Raw genomic sequence first — 14,947 nt, 5'->3', positions numbered from 1 at the left:
GCCATTCTTCAACAAATGTCAATGGTTAGAAGTTGACTGTAAAGCACATGATATAACTGAATACAAGCTCTATGTGCCCCAATTCTGAAATTTGTTGGGCTTGTGTTTCTACACTGCTTTATTAGTTTCATCACTTATCCTTCTCTATTTCCTAATGTCTCAAGGGTTTATGTCATTTTACTCATAAATGAGTAAGGATGAAAATTTACTGATCATGTCTATCAGGGACTCATAACATCTTTATATGAGGTGGGGCAGGTATCATTACTAAAATTTAGTAGATGAGGGAGCAGGCTTAAACTCAACAAGCAATTTTGGCAAAAATGACAAAGCCAATTCTAGCATCTCTTTCCATTCAATCGTGATGCCTCCATCTCACCACTATTAACTATGCCCAAAGAAACCCTGAGTCCACTTTCTACCCACATCATAATCAATACCTGTGGGTATAGACAGTCCTTACTCTAGATCTTGAAACTTCAGAAAGATGACAAAATTCCCCCTTAAGTAGTCACTATAAGTAAGGATAAAATACTCCAAAACTTTAGTATTACTACTACTTAGTGCATCTTAAAGTTCTCAATTTCCTAGGAGGGTGAGGGAATAATTTTTCTACTTTCTAATACTACAGAACTTCAATCATCTATTTCTGGCTCAAGCTTATGAGAGAACTTGCATTTTACTAAAAAAAAAAAAAAAAAAAAAGTTTTATCCCCAGAAAGGCTGTCTATTTGAAAAGGAGAGGGATTCTGAGAGAAATTTTTTGGGGTAGCTCAAAAAAGCATTTATAATTTAGAGGATCATTAATTGAGGCTGAATTAAATGAAAAACATTTAGAGTGAAACATACCAAGTTTAGTTTCAGAAGAATTAAGAAGCTGCTCTAAAGACTGTGTGTGAGTACCAGTGGAAGATACAGACTCAGTGTCAGTTGTCTCCATTCCTTCTCCTTCTTCCCGCGTTATGGTATGCATGTCCAGAAGGGGAAGGTCTGTGTTTCTCCTTTCTCGAAGATTCTTTGAAGGTAGGTGGGAAGAAGCTGGGCCAATTACATTTTTATTTAAGGATAAGTGAGAGATAGCTCAAAACCAAACAGAATTAACATAATAAAGCTAAAATGATCCTAGAGTTGTCAAATGATCTCGGAAGGAATCTAGCTTAACTAGAGAACAAGTATATAATTTCTAACTTATATCATGTTTGGATGCATTTAAGCTTTCAAATGTATAAAAGAATTTCTAAAAGTCTTAAAACTGAGCTACTGAACTTTAAACCATTTAAGTAATTTAAATAGCTGCTATAAATGATTGTTACTAGCCAAATAAAACAAACTATTAGATAACACAAAGCTCACAATATAGAGGGCTATACATTGCTAAACACTGGTACATATTCTAAAAATAGATTATAGCTATTTTGCATGGTTAAGTATTTCAGAATTGCTGCATACTCTGACACAACATGCTTGCTGAAGTCGGCTCAGCAGACATTCTTGTTGATCACTGGGACTGCTCTTGCTATACTGCTGGCTCTGACTCCTGCCCACTCAGTTTTCAGGTAAGAAGAGCAGAATAAAGGGTGGGGAACTAATTATTCTTAGACAAGGTTTTCCTGCTTGCTGATAATAAACACTTGGAAAGGACTGCAAGGTTTATAAGATACTCTCAAACACATTACTGTGTAAGTCCCTAGAACCTTAAGTTAGAGAAAATAAATGACTTCACATAAGATTAGGGACTAGAATTCTAATCCAAATTTTTTAACTTTAAATTTCATTTATTTTCCATTCCATGAAGTAGTTTCCCCTTTTCTTTCAAACATTAGTTCTGATTGCCATTAGAGACTCATTTTCTTGTGTTTCTGAAATTTTGCTGTGTATTCCACTATTGATTCCTAGACTACATCCTCTTGTGCAACCAGTTTCCCTGATTGGTTACTTTCTTTGCTGACCTATGGCATATGTTTTTATTTTTTTTGAAGCTGGTCTGACCCTGACAAGTGACCCGTAGTTGTCAATGCCCTGATATCATTTTCCATGGGAAACTTAAAAAAAAGTATCAACTTTATACCCACACTAAAATGTAGCCTTATCTTGGCTGACATATTTCCATTTCTTCTAGGAAATAGAATGGAAAATAGTAATTGTAGGTGAAGTAAAACTACCACTGATTAAACATTAAAAAAAAAAAGAAGTGTATTGGCCAACCAATCCCACAAGTCCAGTGTTGCTTGAATTTGAATTCAAAGTAGATTTGATGACTAACAATGGAGAACAGAAGTAAATGGAGATCTAGTGACTACTGGAACACATTACAAGGCTGACAGAGTATGCATGAGTTAGAGAGAAGAAAATACTCTATGATTACATGTAGGTTAATAAATATATGAAAATCAGTATTCCAAGAGACTGCATAGTCAAGAAGGTTCAAATATCTTCTTGGTAAGCAAATTCATTAATCACAGACATGACACTGATTGTCACCTAGTCAAATTTCTACTTAGTTATGAATTTCAGATGGTATTTAAGTGATAATATACCAGAGCATGAACAACTAATATTTCTATTCATCTATACACACTTCTTATGGTTGGTTCACTCTTAAGCTGAAAAAGCTGAGCTTCCATCTTGGAGAGCTGCTGTTGTAAAGTTTCCATTGTCTTTCTGTGCTCTTCCTGCAAATGTCGTACTTGATCTCGAAAGCTGTTGCGAAGGGCCTCGTTCTGGGACTTCAGCTCATTCACACTCTGTGCATGTTCAGACTTCATCATCATGTTCTCTGATTGTACTGAACACAACCTGAAAGTGAGAGGAACATGCTGACTCAGCTTTACTCAAGTGGGTTCTGCAGGAGAATTAGCCCCGAGACATCTTCTGAATGGACTTCTTACCTATGCATCTGTAGTACTTGTGTAACCAACTGGAGAGAAATGACATTGATCATTATCTAGTTTAAATCATTTTCTGTGTACGACAGCTTAGATAATGAACCTCAGCTGAAAACTGTGTGGTTCATATGAGGAACTTCCTTTAGAGGTTATCAGAAAATAGCACTAAAAAGCATAAAATAATTATAATTTAAATTAATCCACTTTTTAGGTTATTTTATGTGGCAGCTCAAATAAATATAGGATTAATCTATTTTTTCTCTGCTACCCTAAAAACACAAAAAAGAACACTTTCTTTTGATTCACAAAAAAAGCCTTAAAGGAAAAATACCCATTTTAGAGTCAATTAACACAAAACTCCGAAACATAAAGACTTAGTTTACTGTAGCTGCTTCCAAATCTTGCTGCACAGCTGAGTCATTGGAGTACACTGTTAAAAATACATTTGGTTTCACCGTAGAGTACCTGATAATATACATAGAGAACCCCAAAAGCTCCACAGAAAAACTAATTCAACTAATCAATCAGTTCAGTAAAGTGGCAGGATACAAAATCAACACGCAAGAGTCAGTAGCCTTCCTATACACAAACAATAAATCTGAAGAAGAAAAAAATCAAGAAAACCATCCCTTTTATTATCGAAACAAAAAAATCAAATACTTGGGAATAAATCTAACAAAAGAGTAAAGGACCTATACAAAAAAAACTATAAAACACTGTTAAAAGAAATAGAAGAAGACACAAAGAAATGGAAAGACATCCCCTGCTCATGGATTGGAAGAATAAACATTATTAAAATGGCCATCCTACCAAAAGCAATATACCGATTCAATGCTATTCCAATCAAAATTTCTATGTCATTCTTCAGAGAAATAGAACAATTATTGATGAAATTCATATGGAATCACCAAAAACCCCGAATAGCCAAAGCTCTGCTGAAAAAAAGAGAAGGGAATGGAGGCAGCACACTCCCAGACTTCAAACTATACTACAAAGCCATAATCATCAAAACTGCATGGTATCGGAACAAGAATAGACACACAGACCAATGGAATCGAATAGAAAATCCAGAAATAAATCCACAGATTTATGGTCAACTAATCTTTGACAAAGGATCAAAGACTATGCATTGGAGCAAAGAAAGTCTGTTCAATAAATGGTGCTGGGAAAACTGGGTCGCTTCATGCAAAAGAATGAAGCTTGACTACTACCTCACACCATACACAAAAACCAACTCAAAATGGATTAAAGAACTAGATATAAGACCTGAAACCATAAAATACATAGAAGAAAATATAGGCGAAACACTACATGACATGCACATCAAAGACATCTTTACAGACACATCACCCAAAGCAGTGATAGTGAAGGCAAAGATCAACAGCTGGGACTACATCAAATTAAAGAGCTTCTGCACAGCAAAAGAGACAATAGCCAAAACAAAGAGAAACCCCACTGACGGAGAGAACATTTTTGCATACAACACTAATGATAAAGGACTGATCACAAAAATCTACAAAGAGCTGATGAGACACAACAAAAACAAAGAAAATAATCCAGTCAAAAAATGGGCAGAAGAGCTAAAAAGAAACTTCTGAAGAGGAAATGCAAATGGCCAATTGGCATATGAAAAAAGGTTCAACATCACTTGTAATCAGGGAAATGAAAATCAAAACTACCATGAGATACCATCTTACACCAGTGAGAATGGCACATATTAAAAAAACTAGCAACAACAAATGTTGGCGAGGTTGTGGAGAAAAAGGAACTCTCCTGCACTGTTGGTGGGAGTGCAAACTGGTCCAACAACTATGGAGAGCTGTGTGGAGATTTCTGGACCTACTAAACATAGAGCTTCCATATGATCCAGCAATTCCACTCCTAGGTATTTACCCAAAGGACACAGAAACATCAATTCCAAAGAGCACCTGCACCCCTATGTTTATAGCAGCACTGTTTACAATAGCTAAGCTTTGGAAACAACCCAAATGCCCAGAAATAGATGACTGGATCAAGAAGATGTGGTACATATATACCATGGAATATTACTCAGCATTCAAAAAAGATAAACACATGCAATTTGCAGCAACATGGATGGAGCTGGAAGGGATCATGCTCAGTGAAATAAGCCGGAAAGAAAAAGAGAAATACTGGATGGTCTCACTCATAGCAGGAATCTAGAAAACTTAAATAAGGGGACCAGGAAAAAGAATAACTATAACAAAGAAAATATCAAAATCAAGAAACAACTATGAACCACAGACACTCTATGGGGGCGTGGGGGGCGGGTAAAGGGGTCAAAATAAGGGAGTTGTAATTGTATGGGGAATATAAAAATAATATTTAAATAAAAAAAATAGTTTCTGATGTAAATACCAAATAGGCTTTACCACATATAAGCTAATTTCAAGAGAAGTCCTAGGAATAGATAGTTTGAAGATCTTCCCTGAAACATTTTATTTACTTAACATATAAATCACACTGTTAAAAGAATAAAAAACATGAAAACTATAAAACATTATTTAAAGAAATAGAAGACACACAAAAAAGGGAAATATATTTCCTGCTCATGGACTAGAAGAATATTGTTAAAACAGTCAACATACCCAAAACAACATGCAGATTCAAAGCAATCCCTATCAAAATTTCAATGGCATCCTTCAAAGGAACAGAACAAACATTACTCAAATTCATATGGACCAACAAAAGACCTATTAAAGAGTCAAACAATCCTGACAAAAAAAGATGGGTGGAGGCATCACACTCCTATACTTCAAACTACAATATAATGTTATAATAAACAAAACAGCATGGTACTAGGATAAAAAAAAAAAAAACATACTGACCAGTGGAATAGATTGAGAGCCCAGAAATAAACCCACACATATATGGACAGTTAATCTATGACAAAGGAGACAAAAGTACACACTGGAACAAGGAGTGCTTCTTCAATAAATGGTGTTGGGAAAACTGGACAATCATGCAATGGCATGAAACTAGACCACAATCTCACATCACACTGAAAAATCAACTCAAAATGGATAAAACACCTTACGTTATAATATACATAGAAGGAAGCAGACAATACATTTCACAACACAGATTTCAGATAAGTCTTTGTGGATAGATCTCCAATACCAAGAGAAACCACAGAGAATATAATAAAAAGATATCCCAGGGGCCTCCCTTGTAGCGCAAGGGTTAAACGCCAGCACTATGAAGCAATTCATAGCCTCTGCAGCACAAGTTTGACCCCCGGCCAGGGAGCTAATCCACATGGCACCGCAGACCTCTCCTGTCTGCCCACTTCTCCCCTCAGCAGTGTATTTCAATCTGCCTGTTCTGCTCCCCACTCTGTCTCTGGTGAATCCTCTCACCCCCAGCATCTCTGGCCTGCACCCCAGCTCTTGTATGGATAAATAAATCTAAAAAACAAAACAAAACAAACGAACAGCTATCCCATTGAAATGGGAGAAAGTATTTGCACACCATACATCTCACAAGGAACTGATATCCAAGATCTCTAAAGGATTCACAAAACTCAAAAAAACCAAAATAAATAATCCAATCAAAAATGGATAGAAGAGCTAAAAAGGTACTTCTCCAAAGAAGAGACATACTGGTACTTGAAAAAATGCTCAGCATCACTTATCATGAGGGAAATGCAAATCAAAAAGATAAAATACCACCTCAAACTTGTGAGAATGATCTGTATCAAAAAGACCAGAAATAAGTACTGGTGAGGATGTGGAGAAAAAGGAAACCTCTTACACTGCTGATGGCAATGTAGACTGGTAAAGCCTCTATGAAAAACAGTATAGAGGTTTCTCAAAATATTAAAAATGGTTCTACCATATGATCCAAGAATTCCACTCCTAGATATCAACCCAAAGAATGCAAAAACACTAATTTGAAGGGCTGTATGCATTATTTACAATAGTCAAGGTATCGAAACAACTAAGTGCCCAAAGACAGATAAGCAGATTAGAGATTAGGACAATGGTATGTACACACACACACACACAAAATGTAACATGTTTTTTATATATATATACATACACACACACATAAATACACATATGTTATATATAATACTACTTAGCTATTTAAAAGAGAAAAAATCTCTTGATATTTGCACCAACACAGTTAGAACTGGAGGGGATTATAATAAGTACAGTAAGACAGAAGGAGGAGAAAGACAAATACTAGATGGGGTCACTTATATGTGGAATCTAGAATAACAAAACAAGATCAGAGAAAAACAAACCAGTAACAAAACACAGAACTCTTGACTACAGAATTGAGGCTACCAGAGGTGTGTGTGTTGGGAGAGGGGAGAGGGTTGGAGAGCAGAGTGGGGAGATGAAACAATGGGTACCTTCATGGTGGGTGTGGTGTGGTACTATCCATCTAGAGGGTGTGATCCTAAGACTCTAAATCATATATAATGTTGTAAAAACATATATGTTTAAAAAAACACCCAAGAAAATGATTTTTTCACTTTTAAGATTAGCATAAATATAATGAGATCCACATTCTACCATCCTTGATATGTGATCCTCAATGAAGAATTACTTTCCTGAGTTTACTGCAGGAATTTTAAGTTCCTTACATTAATGGATTCTTCCAATACTACTAATGCTTTATTTAAATTATTAAAAAAGTGTAACAAAATGATAAGCTGAAGACAGAGATTAAGTTACAAAGGTAATTTGGTAGTGTTTTTAGTCTGTGGCTACTGGAATGTTTTCCTCTAGAGAAAAAAGATAAGTGTCTATAATTTGACACCTAAATTGGTCAGTAGTTTTTTTTTTTTTTTTTTTAAAGAAATATCCTGGTCACAAAGGCCACGGGAGAGACAGAATACTGGATAAGCATATAAGGGGGAGGTTAATGTAGAAAATGCAAAGTTACAAAGCCTTTAAAAATTCCTACTTTCTTATTTTCAATTTGTACTTATCCCATGGAGCAATACATTACGAGTTCCAACAAAGGAATCCTTAGTTGCCTTATGCACAAACAATGTTTCTAGTACCCTTACTTTTCTCGGAGTTCTGCCTCTTTGGCTACGGTTTCCTGTAGCATCTTGTTGTGCCTTTCCAGTAGCGTATCATGTTCAGATTGTAAGGTTTGCAGTTCAGCTACATTGATCTGTAAGTTACTTTGAGTATCTTGTAATTTGATTTTCAGTTGGTCAATCAGCATTTCCAGGTGTTCTCTAAAAAATAAATGAGTTTAAAATGTTTTTAAAAAACATGATTTTGAAGTTTCAAATAAATTTTCCTTTAGTCATTTAATCTCTCAATTTATTATTATGGATGATTCTAAGGAAATAATCAGAATAATTCAGAAACTAGGATTAAATATAAGTGAAAGATATAGTGAGATTTTAGATCTCAGCTTTCACTGATTTACAAAAAGTCTCTTCATTTTTAATTTCATATTCGAGTACAGCACATGATTAAATGGCATCAACACAGCCTATTTTATGTCATAGAACCATGCCATTCAGGGGACCAAAAAAAAAAAAATCACAACTCTAAGTTAGCCATTATGAGAACGGTACAGTAGATAACCAAGCTATAGTGAAAAAAATCCCTGGAGAAAACAATTAAAGCCATTATTCTCCCACAAACTAGTATAATTAAAAGCATTTGATATTAAAAAGCACAGGAGGAAATGTAAAACACTAAAATAACATATGAAACCCCAAATTCTGCTATGATAAAAAACGACTCCGGCAAATGGTGTTAGGCTTATATTATGCCAATAATCAACTTCAGTTTTAAAATGAGCTATTGCTAGATCATTTTTTCAGCATATAGTGACCATATTTAGTAGGTTTTGGAAAAGTAACATAGGTCCTACTTTGAATAGTAAGAGCAGATGTTATATCACTTTCAATACTGAACCTCTACTTCTAACAAAACACACATGCTGTAGAATGGCCACTACCTTATTTTTAGTATATTTTTGAATAATTTACAAAAGTGATCTGTATGCTAGCTTTAAAGAAACTTAAAACAATACACTACTGAAACAGTCATTGAGATGGTCAAAATAAGAAAAAATTTAATTATAGACCTGAATTTAGTATATAATTTAAAACTTTTTGGAGTTAAATTTTTTTTTTTTTAAAGATTTATTTATTTATACAAGCACTGGGTACACTCCGAAGCGGGGAAGGGTGAGCGAATTCACCAGGCCAGACCGGGGAGCAGAAGGACGGTAGTACACTGCTGAGGGGAGCAGAGGGCAGCAGGAATGGTTTGCGCGCCATATGGGACGCTCCTCTGGTGGCCGGGGAGCAGCTGGGGATCGAACTGGCGCTGCAGAGGCTGCGGGCAGCTTCGCAACCCAGTGCTCAACCGTTGCGCCACCGGGGAGGCCCTGGAGTTAAATATTTTTAAGCAACTTCTGTTTTGCCTAAAGGATAATAAGCACATCAAGGAAGCATTTTTATTCTACTTGTAAATTTTCAAAATTGGAAAAACTAATCATAATATAATTTGAATGTCTATATTCTATTATGACTAGATCCTACTATAAGATAAAATTATTTAGCTTACATCTCAAAGACTATATTATGGTTTCACTGTTCATTTCACACTATCTTTTTGAGTTTATAACAGTGCCCTTTATAGTGATATTTTCCTGATGCTGTCTGAAGAACCAGCGAAGCCAAAAACTATGTCTGTTGGTAATCGCATGTAAAATTTTACAGTCTAAAGAAGTCAAGTAGGATTTTTAACCTGTGTGATATAGAATATGTCCTAGATTTAGGGGATACCCTGCATGCTTCTTTTAATTCAGACTTTACCTTTCTTGTTTAGCTCCCTCGGTTTCAGCCTGAGACACAGATTTATTTTTCTGTTGTTTTAGAACATTATGAACTCGAACTTTGTAGCTCTCAAATTCAGAGGTTATAGCAGCTTGTTCTGCCTACAATATTAAAAGAGAAAAAATTTTTTCTATTGCATTTTCTATTGTAACATTATCCTATTTTCTTTCATATATTAGTGAATTAAGATGAAACCTGTTTTTGAAAAGGAGAAAAAAGGCTGACAGTCTTTAGTCTTCTATTAACTTTTGCTAAAAAGTGTGCTTCTGGTGGTCTTACACCTTTTAAAATCATTGAATGATGTAATTTTTTCTGATGAGAGGTATGTTTCTACTATGTTTTCTTCCTTGGTAGATCACTTTACCAACCATACATTTTATAATGGTATTATCTGTCTTTGGAACTTAGGAAGATTTGACAAAACTACTGTCTGCTTTCTGTGTTGAACAAAGTAGATCCCACAGACATTCTATTATTTATTTATAATCATTTAGCCCTCACAAATAATTCTAACTCTTCTCTAATAGAAATTTTTTTTAAAAAAAATTAACTTTCTTATATAGAAAATGCAAAATAAGGTTGAAATAAAAATAATATGTACCCATGTCTTTCCATTTAGCAACAAAAAAAGGTTATCAAAGTGACAGAGTGGGGATGGGTTTCAGTTAGAATCACATAGGAAAAACCAGATATCATCCACTAAGTGCTGTTAAATAATAGGAAGCACTGAAAAGGGACTACAGCCCTCAGCAAGCTGGTAGCTACTGGGTAACAGCATCTGGGAAAGGGTGCTTCTCTGTGAGGAACGCACCTTGGCAACGCGGCACTCTTCCTGAAGTGCTGCCACTTTCTGCTGGTATGTGCCCACTGTGCGCTGGTGCTGGTCCACAGAGGTCTTGAGGTGCTCATGAACTTTGTGTTTTTCAGATGTTATTTCAGCAAGCTGAATCTGGGGGCAGAATCTTTCAGTTAAGCTCTAGTAAATCTAGTAAATCTCACTGGTTAAACAGATTTTCCCAAAAACATAAACCTAAGGAACAACACATGAATATATAAAAACAATAAATTTTACCTATTATCATTAAAGAGTAGCTACAATAGAAGTATTTTCTCAGTAAGTTTTAAGTTATAATTATAATCAAACCAATCAGTCATGAGAAAATTCCAGATTACATGGTATGATTCATCTAATACTACAGTACATATAACTATCATAGATAATAAAAATATGCGTGTAAATATATAAAAATACAATATATATATAAAATAATCATTTTATAAACTGATTATTGTGGCTGCATTAACATTCTGAAAATTCAGATGCAAGTTTGCAGTCATGTTTTATTTTATGAAGCACTTTTCTTATTATTACAGATTTTGTTACTTATTAAAAGAATCTAACTTGAGCTAAATGGTTCGAGCCCAGTTATATGTCGTATTTGGCTTACTGCTTCTTCTTGCTCAAAATGTTTAGAATATTTTGGGGGGTGGGGAATGTGTGTGTGTGTCTATAAACAAAGAAAGTATAGAAGGGTATTTTACAAATATCCCTAACTGGTTCCTTGCCTCTATTAGGAAAAATTATTTTAAATCTTGCAAGGAAAAAAAGCATTTTACCTTATAGACTTCTATTTGCTGCTGGCTTGCCTCCAGCTCTCCCTTTAAAGATGCCTGAAGTATCAAGTGATCAGTTTCCTACAGAATAACAATCTTGGTTAAATTAAAAAAAGAAGTTACTCACAAATACACAGTGATAAGTATTGAAATATGAAACTGAGAAATGAACATACTGCTTGCTTTGAATCTGCCAGATCTTTTTTGGCTTTCACAAGTAATTGTTTGATTTTGGTGTTTTTTTCTTCATATTGTTGCACTGAAGACTGTAGTGAACCTAGCATAAGAAATAATTTCAGAAGAGGTGAAACAATTTTTCAGTGAATTTAAATAAATGACGAGTTTTTTCATTGTATTAACCTATCTTTAAAGTAAGCTCGTTGTAGCTTTTTATCATGGAATATTTCAGACATATACAACAGCAGTTACAAAGTAGAAGCCCCACTTTTATGATACAGATTTTAATAAAATAATTACATACAAGGCCAATCTTATTTTACCCAGGAGTCAGGCCCACACATCAAATTTGGATGCAAGCTGTTTTTATAAGTTTTATTAGAACATGTCCAGCTCACTTATTTACATATTGTTTATGATATTTTAGTTAAAAAACAACAGACAAATATTTACTTCTCCAGCTTTTTACAGAAAAAGTTTGCAACCCCTGACTATACCCTCCTTGTGATCTATCACCTACTCCTTGTGCCCTTACTGGGTCTTTTTTTTTTTTTTTTTAATAGGAAAGTCACTTGTCTATAAATATTTCCATATATATCTCTAAAACAAAGGTGTATATATATATATATGCTCTCGCTTTGCGAATAATCTCAAAAGAGTTGTTGTGTACTTATAATTGTGCCACATCAGAGATACCTGTTTTGTAGAGTAGGTTTATCAGTGAGTTCACTATACAACAAATTGAAATATGATAAAAACTTTTATGCTGACAATGGTAAGGAAGAAATAAACAAATATCAAATAGGAGTAAGTGGATGTCTCAATCACAGCTATCAAACAGGCAGCAGGCCAAAGCTGGCCTCAGTCTATTATGAAACAAAGGACCGATAGAGACCACAAAGCCCACAAAGTCGTAGAGATTATCTGATCCTTTACAAAAAAGTGTGTTTGAAGCCCAAGCTCGACCTGTTCATGGGTACTATATAATATACTGCTGAAAGATTTTGTAAGAAATGAATAACTTTATAAACTTAACAGTATGTATACAGAATGTATTATGTGGTAAGAATATATTTTAATATGCTTTTTATGATAAATCTACTAACAAACCTAATTCATTTATTTCCTGGCAACTATACAGCCAGTTCTAAAAAAGCAGTAATCCCATACAAAGCATATGCTAAATGCTCCATTTAAGCAAGATATAGTAAGTCTCTGAGCTCAAAAAATACAGAATAAACCTATGGATAATAATTCACATAACAATATAAAGCAAATTATAAATGTAAAAAAGTAATACAAAAGGCTCTAGGGATCCAGATGGTAAAATGTTAAGGGACAATAAGGAAGATTTCATAGAATAGGAAATGCTTTAGATTAGGAAGGTCTGTAAAAGGCAAGCATAAGGGTGGGAGGGCAAAAGCATAAAAAGAATAAAAGCTGAAGAAATATAGTTAGGGAAAGTACAAATGTGTCTCAGGAAAAATGAATAGTTCTCTATCTGTGAAAGTAATGAGACTCAAATTGAAATGTCACACTGGACTTAGATGTTGGAAGGGTTTGAGATTACGAATTATTTATTAATTTATTAGAGTGAGTCAACAAATTTCTTTTGGGGGCGGAGGATGGAACAGCCTGATGCTATCGATCATCTTACTACGCTACCACAATTCCTTGTCCACTCTTCTAAAGCCTTTGCTGCCAGGAAGCTGCTGGCTTTTTTCTACTTTCTATATCATTCTAATTAATCTAATACAGGAAGCAGTTTAATCTTCCCACCCTCTTTAAAAGGTATCCAAATACATTTTGCTATTCATCTACTTCATGAACTGGATCAAAAATATCATACCAATTATACTTTACTTCTCTCTAACCGATTAAGTCAAGTCTTTGACTCAAAATGTCAAAGTTCCAAAGTAATATTATTTAATTTTTGCTCATTATCATGGCTATAGAAATGAATATCCTTTCCCAATCTGCGCTTTCTCTCTAAGCCTTACCTTTAAGGCTCAACTCAGGCTCCACTTTTCATTGTTGGTCTATAGAATCTCCCCGTCTCTGAACTCTCAGCACTCACTGCCTGTACCACTCTTTTCTGTACTTATCAAGTAAGTAGGAAGCTTCCTAAATAAGCACCTCTTCAGTTTCTTCAAGGTAGCAAGACTTTCAGGCACTAGATCAAATATATGTGAATTTATCAATTCATAAAACCAAATATTTGCACTGCAGGAATATAACCTAAAACTCTGTCGTTCAATTTGTACCAAGAATGCAGTTGAAAATATGAAAAGTGAGTGACAGAGGTATAGTTACCTGGGAACTATACAATACATTCAGTTATCTGGATATTCTAAATTTTATCTCTGGATATAGGTAGATGACCAGAACTCTGCCAACTTAAGATTTATTGATTTGTTTAATCATGAACTCATCCTAACTGAGCTCTGATTTGGTCACAGGCTGATAAAAATGATGTTGCATTATGAAACAGTCATTAAAGATTTGTCATTTTATTTAATAATGCTATGCCACTGAGTCCTACTTATCAGTGGTTCCTTAAGTTATAAATACAAAATGGGGACTGTACTTGAGATTTTCCTGAACAGATAAAACCATTTAAGCCACATAAGCAAAACTTAGTTTATTCTCCAATGTTAACTTGTTATCCTGAACTGCTTTTTTTTTTATATCTTTTTTTTTTTTTTAAAGATTTATTTATATAAGAACCAGGGTACACAGGCCAGATGCTCGGGAGGGTGAGAGGATTCACCAGAGACAGAGCGGGCAACCGAACAGGCAGACTGACGAAATACACTGCTGAGGGGAGCAGCGGGTGAGACAGGAGAGGTCTGTCATGCCATGTGGGACCCTCGCCAGTTGGCTGGGATCGAACTGGCGCTGTAGAGGCTGTGGACAGCTTCACAGAGCTGTGCTCAACTGCCTGCGCCAGCAGGGGAGGCCCTGGATTGCTTCTTTTAAATGCCCCAATAATGATAAAAGAAACTTAGAATATCTTCTTAAAAAATGGTATAATAACACTTGTCTACTGTAACAATTATTGTAAAGGTTAAACAACTTCTTCATTTCCACTTTGATAGTCATTGGTAATAGTCTATCATGCCCTGGAGCTGTTAGTCTTTGAAAGGTTCCAGTTCCGAACTGTTTTTATACATACAATAAACTCTTACTGAATACCATGTACTAATTTAGTACTTTTAACTTTTGCTGTTTCTCAATGTTTGCTATTCCTAAGCTAGCTGCTAACTTCAAAAACAACACACAAACCTTTTGAAAAGAGATTTCAAGGCCTAACCCTTTAATATTCTGATTTTCTATATCCGAGCCTGGCTTTCTAAAAGGCTTTTTGCATACTGTGTGACAATCAAACCAGCTCTGGGACCACTGCTCCATATGATACAGTGTTCCCTTT

General features: G+C 34.9%; 1 protein-coding gene across 2 annotated transcripts in view; it reads right to left on the bottom strand.

Moving 5' to 3' along the window:
* The window catches only part of GCC2 (GRIP and coiled-coil domain containing 2), a 52,968-nt gene that overhangs the window by 7,079 nt on the left and 30,942 nt on the right, over positions 1–14,947 (bottom strand). For both annotated transcript variants that reach the window (XM_084235683.1, XM_084235682.1), the window contains exons 10-16: positions 11,517–11,617; positions 11,344–11,421; positions 10,538–10,675; positions 9,706–9,827; positions 7,927–8,103; positions 2,579–2,796; positions 850–1,038 (exon numbers count right to left, since the gene is read on the bottom strand). In XM_084235683.1, coding sequence (XP_084091809.1) covers positions 850–1,038; positions 2,579–2,796; positions 7,927–8,103; positions 9,706–9,827; positions 10,538–10,675; positions 11,344–11,421; positions 11,517–11,617 — 1,023 coding nt within the window. The remainder of the gene's footprint in view (positions 1–849; positions 1,039–2,578; positions 2,797–7,926; positions 8,104–9,705; positions 9,828–10,537; positions 10,676–11,343; positions 11,422–11,516; positions 11,618–14,947) is intronic.

The sequence above is a fragment of the Talpa europaea genome (genome assembly GCF_964194135.1).
Source record: "Talpa europaea genome assembly, chromosome: 6".
NCBI classification, from domain to species: Eukaryota; Metazoa; Chordata; class Mammalia; order Eulipotyphla; family Talpidae; genus Talpa; species Talpa europaea.
The sequence above is the reverse complement of the archived record's forward strand: the minus strand, read 5'-3'. Positions and strand labels throughout refer to the sequence as shown.